At 45.6% G+C, this 17,894-nt stretch overlaps 1 protein-coding gene across 4 annotated transcripts in view; it reads right to left on the bottom strand.

Annotated features, from left to right (window-relative positions):
• Positions 1-17,894, bottom strand: part of WWC3 (WWC family member 3) — a 127,627-nt gene that overhangs the window by 49,318 nt on the left and 60,415 nt on the right. For 3 of the 4 annotated variants that reach the window (XM_028492513.2, XM_024115457.3, XM_055086311.1), the window contains exons 6-9: positions 8,078-8,207; positions 7,738-7,836; positions 4,886-5,032; positions 1,173-1,246 (exon numbers count right to left, since the gene is read on the bottom strand). In XM_028492513.2, coding sequence (XP_028348314.1) covers positions 1,173-1,246; positions 4,886-5,032; positions 7,738-7,836; positions 8,078-8,207 — 450 coding nt within the window. The remainder of the gene's footprint in view (positions 1-1,172; positions 1,247-4,885; positions 5,033-7,737; positions 7,837-8,077; positions 8,208-17,894) is intronic. The other variant, XM_024115455.3, reaches the window with a different exon arrangement.

The raw sequence follows: 17,894 nt of genomic DNA, 5'->3' as shown, positions 1-17,894 counted from the left end.
GTGAAGTCAGTCAGAAAGAGAAAAACAAATACCGTATGCTAACACAAATATATGGAATCTAAGAAAAAAAAAAAAAAGGTCATGAAGAACCTAGGGGTAAGACGGGAATGGAGATGCAGACCTACTAGGGAATGGACTTGAGGATATGGGGAGGGAGAAGGGTAGGCTGTGACAAAGTGAGAGAGTGGCATGGACATATATTTTGAAAAAGATAGGCTTCACAGCTTTCCAAAGCACATATTTTGAAATAATTTGGTTTTAAGACTCTTTCCAGAAGGCACAAAAGAGAGAAAGTCCCTAAAAAAAGAACATGAAAGCTAGGGCAGGGTCAGAATACTGAACACCGTGCACATGGGGAGAAAGGTGACAGGCTAAAAACACTGTGCCTGCGAGGCCGGCAGCCTGCCTGGCAGTGCTGCCCATGAACCCTGGCTGAGACCGGAAGGGAGGGAGGGAGGGAGGGACACATTTTGAAAATGCACAAACAAGGTCACGTCCCGATTTTCAGAAGGTGGGTGATGGACAACACAGGTCAACAGAAGCGACTGAGTTTCAGTTCTCTCCATCAGAATGATGTAGATTAGGTACCGCTATCACCCGTTGACCTAATCCTTTCTAAACTGTCTTTTAACCCAAGATACGTGGCTTTTTCCATTAACCTATGGAATAAGCAGCCACATGTTCAAAAACCAGGTTTGCTTAAGCTGGTCTGAGGGACTGATGCTCAGTCGGAAGGCAAGGAGGGGGTCCTGAACTACCTGAGAGGATAAGGAGAGCCAGAAAAGTCTCTGTTTTTATTAAATCCCGTCTTCATAACTGTTTGCAATATTGAGAATTTCACATTTTAATGAACATGAAATTTTGTCACATGTATTCACAAGCTACGCATAAATGAACAACCTTAATTCTGTACTCTATCAGACACTGCTTTCTGATAAGAAGTGGATAAATAGGGCTTCCCTGGTGGCGCAGTGGTTGAGAGTCCGCCTGCCAATGCGGGGGACACGGGTTCGTGCCCCGGTCCGGGAGGATCCCACGTGCCGCGGAGCGGCTGGGCCCGTGAGCCATGGCCGCTGAGCCTGCGCGTCCGGAGCCTGTGCTCCCCGCAAAACGACTTTCCACAGGAGAAAGGAAGTAAGCAGGAGGCAAGGTTTGAAAAAGGAGCTTCTTACCTCTTTCTGGCTTCCTCATACTGCCAGTTAAGCCTGACTCGGTCCACAAGCCTTGTTTTATCATCAAAGACGAACTTTGTGAAACAGAAGAAAGAAAAAAATGGGGGAGACACATTAAAAACATATTTTCAAAATAGAAAATTCACTTAAACTTCCAGCAACAATGAAGAATATTTTAATTGGCCTTCCAGTTTCCATTTTTCAAAGGTCTGGAAGGAAACACACCAAATCACAGCTGCCATCTCTGGTCAGTGGAGGTTGGGAGTGGGGCTGGAAAGACTTTTGCTGTCCCAACACTGGTGGATTTTTTTTTTAAACAGCGGAAGTATATTCATCTATTGTGTGATTCCAAGCAACAACAACAAATTAAGTTTTAAAAGAAATAGGGAATTCCTCAAAGTTGATACAAAAGCAAAAAAATTCATCCCGCCTAGCGTAGTATATGCTCTCATTCCTCAATAAACACAAAACAATGGTGTTCTTCTAAAAAGTCACAAGATCTGAAAAAGACGTACTAGCTGTGTGAGGTGTTGGCTACGGGACTCCTTCGACTGCTATACAGCCCGTTAAAGAATCAAAGGTGAAAGGACGGAAGGAAAGCACGGAAAAGCCTGGGACTGGCCGCCTCGCCTCAGGAGTCAAGAGTTGAAATGAGGAGCTCTGATGCGATCACTAGTTGCACCTCAATATTTTCATACCAATTACACCGAAGCCAACAAAATTCCCAAACAAAACAAACAAGACCTGTATGAGAGGTAACTGCAGCTCACTTGATTACTTCTTCCTTCATTCCTGGAAATATATGACTCTAGTTTCAATAAATCGGCTCCCTCTGTAGATCTGACCTTACCCGGCCATATCTTAAGGCCACTACTAAGTCTTTATTTTTTTAAATGACTTCGTGTCAACAAATATTTGGAAATATTCTACTTGTATGACTGGCGATGAGTTCACTGATACGAGTTTTGAGACAGGTCAATGGGGAATTTTCCTTATATCTTTATCACCTTGAATGGCAAGAAGAAATGCCTTATACGAGACTAAGCATTCACCAATGAGATGTGTCACGATTTTACACATTTCAGCAGCCTCACCCAAGGCCTCTATCCACAGTGTCCTCAATATAAATGCATTTAGCCTGCAGCACTGCATCTGCAGAAACTCTCTACACTGGAAATGAGCTACTTGTCACCTTGTCACCTTGTTCATTAGAGACCCCTAAAGCCGACTCATCATCAAGACAAATAAATGTCATTTCTTAAACTTCTTCTCAATGCTATTTATGAACCTCTAAGCTCTGATTTTGCACTCTTCTGTGAGAATAAAATGGACGTTTTAATTTAAAAAAAAGCCTACAGCCAAACGGATCCAACAGGTTCCTGCTTCATGGATCCTACCTAGCCCTACAACATGTACCCCAACTGCTAACTTCCAACATTAGGCTTGTACTGCTTACAAATCGGTGCTTGTAAAGCCATGGGCTCCAAAAGCATGTTTGATTACATCAATGCCCATCCCACAAAACTAACTCAAAGTGATAACTACGTGAGGTAGGCAGACGTCTAAGATGGGCCCCAATGACCTTCACCTCCTGGGATTCATCCCATGTGAAATCCCTTCCCTTTGAGAGTGGGCTAGACCCATGACTTGACTCTAACCAACAGAATACAACAAAGATGATGGGAAGTCATTTCTGTGATTAGATTACAAAAGACTGTGACTTCCTTCCTGCTGGAGACTCTCTTGGCTTCCACACTGTGACAAAGCAAGCTGCTGTGCTAGAGAGGTCTATATGGTAAGGAACAGAAGCCCTCAGTCCAACAACCTGTGAGAAACTGAATCCTGCCAACAATCATGTAAGCCTGAAAGTGGACCCTTCCCAGTCAAGCCGTCCGATGAGGCTGCAACCCTGGCTGACACCTTGACTGCAGTTTCTTGAGAGCCCCTGAAGCAGAGGACACAGCCCAGTTTCCTGATCCGCAGAATAAATGTGAGATAATAAAAGTGTGCTGTTTTAAAATGCTAGGTTGGGGATGTTTTGTTATGCAGCAATAGCTAACTAATGCAGTTATAGCCTTTTGATATATTTTTCTATAACATGATGTAGTAGAAAACACAGAGGTTTAGGGATCAGAGACATTGATTCAAACCCAGACCTGCCTCTCCCTGGCTACATGACCTTAGGTAACCTGGCACCTTGACCCCCTCGTCTGTCAAAAGAAGATGGAAACCACTACTTAAACTGAGGTAACAGCCATGAAGCTGCCAGGGCCAGGCCCAGTAAACTCATAAACAATGATAATTTAATGCTGAAGTTATTATAGCTGTATAACCAGCCACTCCCCACCTGACATTTTTAGAAAGTCTTACCTAAATCATTAGAGAACCTTCGATCTTACCTGTTGCTCTCAAACTAGTTGAGTCTCTAAAAATTCTAATTCTAACCTTATGTTGAACAGCAATGAATTATTCATGGAATTCAATAAGTATCATACTTCTTTCCTTCTCTCATGCCAAAATCTTTAGGCAAAAATGCCAGACATTTTCGACTTACAGATTCTTCTCTGTTTTAAACCAAGATACCTAGTCAAAAAATGTCCAAGTGTACTTTTGAGAACAATGAGGGGAACACAGCAAATAGGGCAGTTCAGGACATCAAGACACAGAGGCATTATTTCCTATATTATACTCCCCTCAAAGAGGCACTATTTGTCGACATTTTAAAATATCAGCGAATTATTTAAAAGCCAGAGTTTTTTAGTCAATGGTTTTCCTTTCTTTTTGTTTTTTATTTATTTAACTTTAGGAAGGCGTTCTGCATTCCATTGATATTTCATCTTTACTTAGTAAGCCCTAAGAAAAAGAAGCCATCCAAACTGTTTTTCCATTTGTAACAAATAAATGTAAAACTTCACTCAATGACATTACAACAGTAGTGTCTTTAAGCATTCACCACCCCGCTTCAAATGATGGTTGCCAATTTTGTTTTTGTGGCTAACTCCAGGCTTTACTAATTATCAAAAGGGGTATTAGGAGATTCTTCCAAGTCCCAAACAAAATTAATTTCAATTCAATTCAATTTCCTGACATTCTCTTAGAAGAATAAGAAATACCATCAAAGTATAACCCAAGAGTGACACAGCCACAAAGCCTCTGAAAATCACTGGTCTAAGCCAGAGCTCAGCAAACTATGGCCCAAAGGCCAAATCCGGCCCACCACCTCTCTCTGTAAATAAAGTTTTATTGGAATTTTACTGGAACAAGCCCCACCCACCCATTCACATATGGCCAACGGCTGCTTCTGTACTATGACAACACAGCTGAGTAGCTACGGCAGAGACTGCATGGCCAGCAAAGCCTAGAACACTTATTATCTGGACCTTGGCAGAAAAAGTTAGCTGATCCATGCTCTAAAAAGTCATATGTCTGCCAAGAAACATCTAGACTCAACTCTCAAAAGGATTCTGCCTTTTTAAAGAATCCGAATCACAAGGATAGAGGTATAATAAGCCATTCAATTGCCTCCCAGGCCCCTGAACCTTCAAGATGGCTAGATGTGAAAAACAATATTCATTCTTCAAACTTAATGGCACAAAAGCCAAAACTTTTTTTAAGGGAAAGTGGAAAATTTAAAGAAATGGGTGACGGCCACACAAAAGCAGTCCTTTTCTCTCCGGGCACACTCGCTTCCTCCCCCTGCCAAGTAAGCGTACCTCACTGATAACCTCGGTCTGAGACCCAGCATCGCAGAACTGGTGAGGTAAAGACTCGCCCAGCGCGCCTGCACTGGGAGGGAACTCTTGCAGAGGGTCGGTAAGAGAACAGCTATTCCTGAAGCCATCGGTCAGCTTGGCCAGGCTCTGGAACAGAATGAAACAAGAGACTTGAACAGCGATGGCGATGCTTCTCTTCCCTTTCACCGCGGTCATTTCCTTCCTGTTCCAGGTCGGCAGCCTCATTACTGGAGAGTGAGCCGGCCCCAACTCCATTCTCATGAGATTCAAAAGAAATGTTGATCAGCACATGCACCTTTCATGAAACTCGTAGTAATTTAAATCAGACGGCAACTGAGTCCTCCTGGCAGCATGTGAGTAATATAGAGAACAACTGTGGTACCATTTTTACTGTTTTTTAAACCTTTGTGTTTCCTAAAGAAAAAATAAGCATTCCCTCCAAAAAAGCCAAATTCAAAATAGAGAGTAGAAAGGCAGTTGCCAGGGGCTGGAGGGCTGGGGGAAATGGGGAGATGCTGGTCCAAGGGTACCAAGTCCCAGCTGTAAGGGGAACAAGTCCCCAGATCTCATGAACCTCATGTCCACAGCATGGTGAGTATAGTTAGCAATACTGTAGCGCACATTTGCAAGTTGCTAAGAGAGTAGATCTTAAAAGTCCTCACCATGTAAAAAGAAAGGTAACCATGTGACGTGATGGATGTGTTAATTAATTTTATTGTGGTAATCGTTTCACAATAGATGTGTATATCAAACCATCACGTACACCTTAAATTTATACAATTTTATTTGTCAAGTGTACCTCAATAGAGCAAAGGGGAGGGGGGAAAGTATTTCCATCCAAAATAGTCTATCGATAAATAAGTCCAACACAGATGAATGCCGCCTTGAGATCTTCAGTACCACACAGAAGGTGAAAAGAGCTCCTAGACGATATTTACATATTCTTATAACCTGGCTTTTCAGTCACAATGCTACAGGGTCAAAAGTCATCTTATATGGATGTCAGTTTGCCAAAAATTAGAGTAAGCATAAATTCTGGTACGGGGAACCCTTTTGGGTGAAAGTTAAAGAGAAATCAGATTTGCTAAGATTTTTAAAAGACCTGTGAAAAGCAACTATACCCCCATAAAAAGAAATCTAAAAAAATAAGAGGAGAACATGAAAAAAAAATTTTTTTAATAAAAGACTTGTGAATGCATTCACATTCAGCAGATATTCCTGCAGACACTAGACGCCCACGTGCAGTGTACCCCAGGTAGCTGCCTCTGGATCTAGACAAAGGCATCTTGGAATGGGCCAAGATTGCTACAGTCATATAAGAAAGATGAAACAACTTATTTGATTTTACTAGATGAAGACATTGCCTATGCGTCTCCCTGGAGCGTCTCAGAGAAGATGCTGGGGTCTGAAGCTTCTTCCAGAAATTCTATCTCCAGCCTCTGTGGTGGGGAACCCACTCGAGGCAACTGGGTGGCTTGGCCAGCTCTGCACTCTCAGAAAGAACGGGGCAGGGACACCAGCTCCACGTCCCGGGCGAGGCCTCCGTGTCCCTGGGGTGAAGTACCACCTGGTTCACGCCAGGGTTTGGGCTTGGATCACTCACATGGGTGATGTCCGCAGAGCACCTCGCCCAGTGCGGCACACAGAGGCCTCGGCAGATGGCAGCTGTTCTCCTTGCTACCAGGCCTCGGAGAAAATCTAACAATTGACCATTTACCTCTCATGACCTGGAAATACGGAGCATCTGAAAATACAGATTTCTGGGTCCCAACCCCAGACAGTCTAATCCAGGAGACCTGGGGTAGGGTCTGGTAATCTGCAATTGAACGAGCAGTCTAGGGACACTCCAGCCTCACGCCCTTGACGTTAGGAAGCACTGCCGGGCAAGGCAGTCACGTGCGCACCTGTTGCACTCGGCCTACGAGTCTGAGCTTTGCTCCCATGTCCTTCTGTGTCTTACATGCTACAGAATCGAGACAAATGCCTCCCAGCACCAGGTGCTCACTCGGTGTACTGAGCCGAAAAGAAAAGCAACAACAGAGAGCATCAGATGCATTCCGGCACGGAGCAGGAGCCCGGCATGGGTCTCTGCAAAAACCTAGCTTTTTCTAAAAATAACAGAAACTGCAGGAGTTCAAGGGGCAAAAAAATAAAGCAATATAAAGCTACAATGAAAAAAAGTCTGTCCTCATGGTGGAATACTATGCAGCCATACCCAGGAAGGAGGGAACTCTGAGTCCAGAGACGGGAAAAGGTACAGGGCAGAATGGTTAGGTGCGGAAGCTACCGCAGGGCAGCAGGCACAGGCCCGGCTTTCTGCGAAGGCAGCTGGCCACGTGTTCACTTTCAAGTGTCTGTATAAACACTGGAAGGGTGTACAAGAAGCTAATAAAAGCAGCTACAGGAGGTGAGAGAATGGGGTGACAGCAAGACTCTTACAACAGACGTTGAATTATTTTGATTATTTAACAATACAAATGTATCACCCATTGTTGTGGCCTGAATTGTGTCCTCCAACAAGATATGCTGAAGTCCTAACCCCCAGAACCTGGAATGTGTGCTTATTTGGAAGGAAGACCTGCAGATGGAATCAAGTTAACATGAGGTCATGCTGGATTAGAGCAGGTTCTAATCCAATGATCAGTGTCCTTATAAGAAGAAAAAATTCATACACAGAGACACGGGAAACCACGTGATGACAAAGGCAGAGACTGGAGTGATACGTCTACAAGCCGAGGAACACCAAGGACTGCCAGCAGCCCCCAGGAGCTGGAAGAGGCAAGGAAGGAGCTTCCCCTAGAGCCTTCAGACAGAGCGTGGCCCTGCCGCACCTTGATATCAGACTTCTGTCCTCCAGACTCGGAGAGAATAAACTTCTGTTGTTCTAAGCCACCTGGTTTGTGGTTCTTTGTCATGGCAGCCCTAGGAAACTAATACGCATATTTTTAAATATTTATAAATATGTACACACACATATACAGACGATATCATATATACATATATATTATACATACATGTACGTCTTTAAAATATGTATTATATAATAAATATATAATATATATAGTAAATATAAATATATACATATATATATTTTTTAATTTTTAAATAAAGTTAAGAGACAAGCAGGTGGGCAGACGGACGTGGGCTCTGAAGAGCACCCGGGCCTCTTACTTGCATCAGGTCCCGCCTCTCCTTCTCGCCTGTACAAATGGCTTTCTTGATGGTCCTGAGCTCACTCATTATAGCCTGAGCCTCATCCAGTTTGTAGTTGGTGTGAGCACTTGACATCTTACGATCAATCCTGGTTCGAAAAGAAATATGAGTCATTCTATGTGAGATTACAACATTCTATTAAACAATGACAACCCAAAACTTAAAAGCTTCATAGAAAGGTGGGAAACAGTTAAAAACAATGTTTTGACAAAGAAAAATATAGATCCCATAAGACCTTCCTTGTTTGTGGTGAACACCAGATGAGACTGGTGGTGGATGGCTCCCTTTGCTCCAAGAGCATCCTCTGCAGGTGAGGACGTTCCAGGCAGGGTTCCCGTGGCCTCTACTAATGCTTAGGTAACAAGTTCACTGGCTTAAAAATTTCCTGAAATTTTAAATTTCCCTCTCTGAGAGCAGGATCATGTCTTATTCATTTATCCCCAGCATCTGGCTTAGTGGTCAAAAATGTCTATTAAATAAACATACAAATGCAATCTGTGTACAAGAAGAATATATGGGAAACAGCAAAAAGTAGTGAACTTTCAACAGGGACACCCTGTACAAAAGTTGGAAACTCTTATGGCTCCTCTATCTTTCTTTTATTCTGGTTCTGATTCATCACTCTCTCAATCTACTACTCCCCTTCTATTCAAACATCCATCCATCCTTCCTTCATGCTTCCCACTCAAGCTAACTTCCTTCCATCCATCCTTCCTTCCAGCCAGCCCACCCCTGGGCACACAGGGCCTGGTTCTGGGTGGTGGAAGCAGAGCGCTGACCGAGACTAGGCTTGGCTCTGGCCTGCAAAGAGCAGGCAGCCTCCTGTAGCTTGTCCTTGGTCACATCTTCCATACCTAAGTCTTAAGCCTTGGAAGCCCTCGGGGCTGAAGAAGAGACTTTGGTCCAGAAACAGAACGAACTCCTTCTCTGGAAAGCCACCAGCTTGCATTTCAGGTTCCAGATCCACCATGACACAGATTCTAGTTCTAAGCTGCTTCCCCCATGTTACCCGAAAATCCAGATCCTTAATGGCCAGCCCAAACTCCTTTATGTTCCACTCAGAAGAGCATCCTGGCACGCTGGTGAGTACAAGTGACACTCCAGCTCTACAGTGGGACCCTGGGCAAGACACTTCACCTCTTTAAACCTCAGTTTCCTCATGCCTCAAATGAAGACACTAAAAATGTCCCTCCCATTTAATGAGAAATGTAAGGAAAGGGCTTACTTGGCAGAGACCTGGCGTATAATGTCTGTGCTGATTATTATTGTCAGGATAATGCTCAGTCTACTTACTCAGGGGAGAAAAAGTAAAAAATTCACCAACTCCGGTCCTTTATTATCATTAACAAACTCCTGGCCACAAATGTCACAACTCACAGCAAAACTCAGCACCAGAGGTGATCTGAGCTATCAGCACCGCTGGAATGAGAGAACAAGCAGGAAATCATTCCCTCCCTTTGGAATAGGGCTTCAGGGCTCAACAGCACTGCTATGATTGCCATCTGCAACAAACAAAATATTTATGAAAACTGGTCCCGAGCCCTCTTCCTTGGAGAGCGGATACAGATGCACTGGGGGACCCCACACATTGAATGGTGACACCCCTACATCCCAACATGGCCTGGCCATGTGTTTTTCCATTTTAGCTGTTCTATGGAGAACCAGGAGCCTCTAATGCAAGGCAGGAACAAAGGCCATCCATCTCCCAGCACTGCATCTGTCTAGGAAGTGGCCCAATTTTTCTTGCAGAGAGAATCCAGACTCATTTATGTAATAATATCTCCTTATATCCATCTTCTGATAAAAGGCCTTCCAATACACCTCATTTAATGTCACAAACCACAACCCACATAGGTTGATGAAGTCTGTAGAAAAGGGTTACATCATTTCCATACAAAAAACCCAAGGCCAAGAAAGTGTGATTTCTCTGTAACAGTTAATGACTAATGCCTTTGCTAACCAGGCCTACTGGCTCCTCCAGAATGAGAAACACAGCAAAGGGATCGTCACGTGACACTGACACCCACATAGAGAAATGAAACTGCACTGCACTGAACAAAATGTTTTCAATTCCTTAACCATCCATGCTAATCAAATGGTCAGAGTATAGACACACACCCACTGTTAAGGCCGCAACGTAAGATGCTAACCACATCAGCTCCAGCTTCGTACTTAGGTGTTGTGACTTCCTTATAGCTCTGAGCAGCTACAGAGCCTAAGTGCGGCCATCAGTAAAGCCAGGCACCGCGCCAGGTGCCCGTCAAGGCACCAGCAGCTACAATGGGAATGGCCGCTACCTGGAGGAAAACAGGCCCCGATTCCCATCAGGGAGGGGGATCTGCAACCCTGTAATGCCTCTCATCGGCAGACACTGCAAAGCGCCTCGGAGAACAAAAGTTCAACTTTAAGGCCACGGGCCTGGGCCCTGACCTCAGCTCCACCCAGGTGGCTCTGAGACCTCGAAAAGGAATGACGATTGACCGAGAGCAGCTGTTTTCACTCTGTCCCGAGGGTGTCCTGGAGTGGTGAGCTGGAGCAAAGGGAGAACCCACACAGGGCTCGGGGACCCTCACCCCTGCTTCGGCAAGCCCCTCCCTTTGCTACGTTTCAGACAGTCTGCTTCCACAGAAGGTGTCATTTGAGGGGAAGGAAAGGCGAAAAGATTCCACTGTTAAAAAGTGTGAAAGCTATTAGAGAAGATGATCTCAAAGTTCTAGGAATCTCTGAAACACTATTGCCTAAAAATAGTTATGTATTATTGTAGAATATATAATTATGTAAAAAGTTATTATTATATAAATATAACCTTATATAGCCATATTTTATACAGTACATATTATTTGATTAAATTATATGATTATATAAATAGCATATTAAAATAGTTCAGTGTTTCAAGCACCTACTACTAGGTGACAGAGTCTTGTTGAATGCTTTATGTCTGTCATCTCATTTAATCCCCTCAACAGTTTTATGAGATGAGCACAATCTTCTCAGACTTTATAATGGAAAAACTGAGGCTCAGAGAGATTAAGTAGCCCAAGAGGACAAGCTAAGATCTGGCACAGCCAAGATTCAAAGCTACATCTCGCAGTTGTCAAGTCCGAATTGGACCGCCAGGTGCAGCGATGGCCCTTGCTACCCCCTGGGGGCACTCCTGCTCAGAGTGGCCAAGATAGGGTCCGTATGCTTCATTATCTAACAAAAACTTCAAAGGACAGGAACCCTCTTCCACTGCATCTGCAAAATTCACTTATTTGGGAGTTTTCTCCCTTTTTCCAAATTCCCTCTAAAACTTTGGTCAAATTCGGAGGATATACTCAATGATTTGGTACTTTCTAAAATATCAATATATTCCATTACATGAAGAAAATCATAACATCCGTGACTGCCAAAGAGCTTTTTCTTTTTTAAATTTTAATTAAGAGCTCAAAACAGTGCCTAAACATCTCAAATAAGATGACGGAAAGTTGACAAGGGCTCAACAAAAGGTGGTATTAGTAAGAACACAAGTTATTACGCAGTGCAACGTGACGTGCATGCTTCTGTCCCCCCAGCACCCACGTGCTGGAATCCTAATGCCCAGGGTGACGGGATCAGGAGGCGGGGCCGTTGGGAGGTGATCAGGTCATGAGGGAGAAGCCCTCATGAATGGGATCAGTGCCCTTATGAAAGAGGCCCCAGGGAGCTCCCCTGCCCCTTCCACCATGTGAGGACACGGCGAGAAGATGGCCATTCGTGAACGGGGAAGCTGGCTCTCACTAGACACAGAACCTGACCATGCTGGCACCCTGATCTTGGACTTCCAGTCTCCAGAACTATGAGAAATGAATTTTTGTTGTTTATAAGCCAGCCGGTCCATGGCACTTTGTTATAGCAGCCTGAAGGGACTAAGACCCAGTGTAAAAAAAAAAAAAAACCCGGGACACAGACCACACAGCCTTTACTTTTCACCCCTCAACATTTTGCAGCAGCTTCGGGAAGGTTAAGTGACTTGCTCAAGGTCACACAGCCAGTAAGAGGGTGAGCTTCACACTGAGGCCCCTCACACCACACTCATCCTCTTCTGTTGCCGGGCTAGCAATACATTCAGGGTCAAGGCCTCCAAACTCGCATTGTGTCAAATCTGAGGGCCACCCACATAGCCAGTCAGATGTTGCCCCAAAGTAAACTGGTGCTCTTTACTGGCTGCCTTTGAAAGAAATGGTTAGAGACAAAAGAAGGCACAGCTTCAAATGCTGACCGCACACCACTAAGAAGGCATCTTCAAGATGATTCTCATGAACCTCCCCTTCCCACTGCCCTCAAGTGTCCATATTTGTTGTTCAACTTAAGATGTCAAGAGAAGGGCTTCCCTGTGGCACAGTGATTAACTATCCACCTGCCAATGCAGGGGACATGGGTTCGAGCCCTGGTCCAGGAAGATCCCACATGCCACGGAGCAACTAAGCCCGTGTGCCACAACTACTGAGCCTGTGCTCTAGAGCCCACGAGCCACAACTACTGAGCCTGTGTGCCACAACTACTGAGGCCCGCATGCCTAGAGGCCGTGCTCCGCAACGAGAGAAGCCACTGCAATGAGAAGCCCACGCACCACAACCAAGAGTAGCCCCTGCTCGCCACAACTAGAGAAAGACTGCACGCAGCAATGAAGACCCAACGCAGCCAAAAATAAATATAAATAAAATAAATTAATTTTAAAAAAGATGTCAAGAGAACTGGTCTGACAAAAGTAAAACCAAATGGATTCTTAAACCCACATCTTAAAGAAAAGGGCTGCCAGGCCTCGAAAGATATTCCACGTTAATACCACACATTACAACTCCCAAGAATGAGAAGTGTTGTTACAACTCTACCTTTTACATCACCAGCCCTGGCAGGGGGCCTTGAACGAACCTCACAAAGCTTCCGGCAGCTTTCTATCAGCAGCCGGTCCTGCGTGGAACGCCAGACCCGTCCCACGACAGGAACAACGCTCTTTTTGTTTCCGCCCCCATTTCTGTATGTTTTACTGTTATCTGAGGAGCGCTGGCCTTTTAGCACAGGCTGTAGCTTCTGTGCTACAGTAATGGGATACTGCTGGTCTAAGCCTGCGCTAACTGTGAACAATCCCGTTCTCTTCTGAAACCACTAAATCCCCTCGGACAGAAAATGCTAATTCCGAGATCTAATGCTGCCTCGTTGTGGTATCGAATGCTCCGCAGAGTGCAGTCACTCTCTTATTGCAGAAGACACATAGGCTTAACTTCATCACAGCATCCCAAGGCGGAAGAATGTCATCAAGCAATTAAAAGGCTCAAAGCAAAGAGGCTGACACAGGGGCTAAGAATACACCTCACGGAAAGTGGGTACTGGCGCGTTTAACGAGCACCCCTTTCTCTAATCTGAACAGCAGTGATAGAAATAGGATTTCTTAAAACACAATATAACACAGTAAGAAGCAGAGAAGGAAACACTAGAGGGCAGTTAATAAGAAGGCACCTGGGCCCATGCAGCGACCTCCCCGATGTTTGCAGCCCAGGCCCTGGCCCAGGGGGTCCCGGTGTCCCAGGAGCAGTGCCGCAGGGCCCCCGGCTGGTCCCCTCACCCCACCAAGCCCTGCCCTGCACCCGGAGCTGGCTGCATCCCGAGGACCGAGTAGGGAACCAGGCCAAGTCCGCATCCTCGCACAGCGTGACACTAGACGAGGACACAGACGACAAGAAAGAAACCACCAGGTCAGGCAGCAACTGGTGGTTCAAGGAAAGCGAAGCCAGGTGCGGGGATAGAGGGTGGGAAGAGGGCTGCTTTTTAGATACAGTGGTGAGCAGGGACCTTGGCGAGATGTCATTCGTCCAGAGAACTATGGAAGGGAGGGGACAGGCACGAGAGACTTGGGGAGAGAGTTCCAGGCACAAGGAGCTGCGAGTTGCAGTGCGGGGTGACACAGATGAGCGAGGGGGAGACTGGGGGAACGAGGTGAGGATGGGGGCCGACTCATCTGAAGTCTGGATCATATTCTAAGTGAGAGAGCCACCAGGGGCCATGCAGTGGAGACACTTTACAAGAACCTGGTGTGAGGACAAGGAGCCACCACGTCAGCACTTGGGGATGTTACAGGTGGCACGGCGGGAAAAAGCTACAGTGGCACAGAAGCATGGGAAACGCAGGGTGAAGTGATGTTAAACGAGCTTCCCGGTTGCAGGACACCTCACAGTCGAACAGGCGGAACATTCCAGATGCCCAGGAGGTCTGGCGTCACTAAAGAGGGAGCTCTCCCCCACCCACTGGCACATCCAGCATGTTCTTGGGCATCACCCATTTGGAAAGCTGCGGACATCCTCATTCTAGCTCCTCCCCCCTTGCCCCCGGGTGCTAGCCATGAGTTACATGAAGATAATTTTTCAAAACAAGCTTCAGAAACTTTCGGGCAGCGATACCCAGTAGCTCTCTCACTGGAAAAGTTTGATTTTTCTGAAGACTTTCATGACTTGTAAACATTGCTCCTTTTTTCTGAAGACGTTTATAAAGGGCTTCAAGAGAAATGCAAATTACAACGACACTGCGACACTATCTCCCACTGATAAGACTGGTACAAATGCAAAAGTGTGAGTGACAACACATTCTGCTCGCCACGCGGTTGGAACAGGAACACGCATCTACTAGTGGTGGGAATGCAAAATGGTGCCACCCTCCCAAAGAGAATTCGGCAATATCTAAGAATACGACCAATGCCTTTACCCTGTGACCCAGCAAACCCACCTTCGAGAACTTATCCTGAAACCTCTTGTGTCTACACGTGCACAGCATTAGGTGAAAAGTTGATGGGAAACACTATAAATGGATGTCTCAGGCTGACAATGCCAGACCCCACTGATAAGCTTCACACCACACAAAAAAAGAGACAACCAGAGAGTATGCACCTCCTGACCAAAAGGAAAAGAAAATGAAACTGAACTTGAGTCAGATCAAGCCTCTCGGATTAATGACACCCGTCTACATAAATAGCAGGGGACAGAGGAGCGTTTTAAATGACGCCGTGCACGTTCACGCAGCAAAATCCAGTATCGGGGCAATTCTTTGGGACAAGCAAAATAGTTTCTTCAACAAATAAGATGTCAGCAGGAAGAAAGGAACGAAAAAAGAAAAAAGGAGAGGAGGGTAGAGATTAAGAGACACACTAATCAAACGTACGGTGTGGACCTTGTCGGAACCCGGACCCAAACAAACCAGAGAGATGGGAACACTTGCTGGAGAAAGGACCACACTAAGAGATTACTACTAAGTGGCACAGGTATTACAGTTACATTTTCAAAAGGAGTCCGTTACTTTAGGAGAGACATTTATGGATGAAATACGACTCTGGGATTTGCTTCAATAATGCGGTAAGAGCTTGGGCGATGCGGCTGTGTGACAGACAAAACAAGACTGGCCATTGTATGGTTAGTTGCTGAAGCAGGGTGAGGGGTACAGAAATGTTCCCTTATACCATTCTCTCTACTTTTGTGTATATTTGACATTTTCCATCATTAAACGTTTATATACATTATACAGACACACATGCATTCTATCATTAACCCAGAGAATGTGTTCACGGCCAGCTCGAGCCCATCTACAAAAATTAACATGTGTAGACTTAAAAAAAAATACAAAAGGTTCTTTTCTCCTCACTTGGACCCAAGCGTAATGATGGATTTCCTTGCTAGCCAGGAAAGTTCACCAAGATAAACAAGTCGAGTTTAAAATGTTATAAGTAGCCAAACTCTCGGTGAGGTGCTCTGGAAAAAAATACACGGGCTATTCTGGGAAGCAAGAACAGCAGAAAATTTTCTGGAGGAAAATCTAGGGTCTCTGCCTTAAATCGATGTTGGAAATAATATCTGAGAAGCCCATTTACATGTAACAGCTCACGTATTATCTGTGCTCAGAGTTAGGATTTTACAGTAGGGGTGGGATAATCACATTATCGATGCTTACCAGAGGTTTTCCAAATTTCTCAATAAATAATACCTGTCTGCATGATTTGATCCAAACACAAGAGCCAATCTGCAAAACCAGATAAATAAAGAGGCTGTTTTCATCTCACACATGGCCTGTGTAACTCAGAGGAAGGTATCAGTCTACTTTTCACTGGCAAAGCGTTTTAAGCACGGCACAAGCACCCTTGTTTCCTCTCCTTCCCGTGAGCTCGTGTCACAGCACAGAGTGACCGACCATTTGCAGTGACAACACAGCAACCAACTAAAAGATGCCTCTCGAGGCAGCTCCATCTGGAAAGCTGGGCTGGGTCCCCCAGGACCAAGGCTAGGTCCAGAACTTTCCCTCAGGCCACCCCTCAGCCTCCACTGGGGAGGGTGAGTATCCAGCAGGGAGTGAGGACCGTCCCCTTGGCAGGGGGCATGTTTACCGTCGCTAAGGATTCTTGCTAAGGAAAGCAGAAAGAAGATCAAACAGCACTGGCCCTTCTCTCTGCAAGTGCACAACTCATACTCCGCTCCGGCTGCACGTGTAAAGTTATAACTCTTCCCAGACCAGCTTCTGCTTCCCGTCCAATAAACCTGGAGAAACTGAGGCCACCTCTTCCTAGTCTTAAAATTACCTTGACTATAACAGATGAATTTACTTCCTAGCAATGCTAAGGGGAAGGGATTTTCTCTGTCACCTGAGCCCTGACATCTTTTATTTCTGAGTGTTCAGTCTTAAGCTGACATTGCAATATAACCACTGTCTTCACATAAAGAAATGGAGGTGGCCAGAGTGATGGAGGCCAAGCAGAGGAAAAGGCACTGGGCCCAGCAATCCTGCTACAGAAGCCAGAGCCAGCGGGGAAAGGTGCCGGCCGGGGCTCCCCTCTGAGGCTCGGGGATCCCGTGTGACCTCAGTGCTCCTGAACCGCCCGGAAACCCGATCACCTGCACCAGAGCTTCAGCGAGTGAGAGTTAAATTAACTGCATGAGGCCCAGCATGAAAAGTCAGTATTATCGGGTTTCCCTGGTGGCGCAGTGGTTGAGAGTCCGCCTGCCGATGCAGGGGACACGGGTTCGTGCCCCGGTCCGGGAAGATCCCACATGCCGCGCAGCAGCTGGGCCCGTGAGCCGTGGCCGCTGAGCCTGCGCGTCCGGAGCCTGTGCTCCGCAACGGGAGAGGCCACAGCGGTGAGAGGCCCGCGTACCGCAAAACAAAACAAAACAAACAAACAAAAAAAAATCAGTATGATCTAGAGACGCTGGGAAGTCTTGATTCGCCCTGGTGAAGAGAGAAAGCCACGGTGTGGCCAAATGAAAGAAGGAAATCAACCTCCAATTCAACTGGACAGTCCAAGCAACTTGTGAAGACCTGCCAAATTAAATGATTTGCTTCTGCTTATTTCTGATCCAGCCCTTTAGCAGAAGTGACACAGGAGGGCACGGCCACAGTGCACAGAGAAGTACCCAGCAGGCATGGGAGCATCTGGAGGCGGGCAGGGCTGTAGGGTGTAAAATCACAGAACAGGTATTGCTGCGCCGGGAAGCACCACAGCAGATGGACAAAATGAGCAACAAAACCACTAGCCGATATTGAAAATGCAGCTTGATTTAAGCAAAATTTTTTTTAAAAGTTGTACTGTTCATTGCAGCTCTATTTACAATAGCCAGGACATGGAAGCAACCTAAGTGTCCATCAGAGATGAATGGATAAAGAAGATGTGGCACATATATACAATGGAATATTACTCAGCCATAAAAAGAAACGAAATTGAGTTATTTGTAGTGAGGTGGATGGACCTAGAGTCTGTCATACAGAGTGAAGTAAGTCAGAA

The sequence above is a fragment of the Physeter macrocephalus genome, chromosome 7 (assembly GCF_002837175.3).
Source record: "Physeter macrocephalus isolate SW-GA chromosome 7, ASM283717v5, whole genome shotgun sequence".
Taxonomy (NCBI): domain Eukaryota; kingdom Metazoa; phylum Chordata; class Mammalia; order Artiodactyla; family Physeteridae; genus Physeter; species Physeter macrocephalus.
The sequence above is the reverse complement of the archived record's forward strand: the minus strand, read 5'-3'. Positions and strand labels throughout refer to the sequence as shown.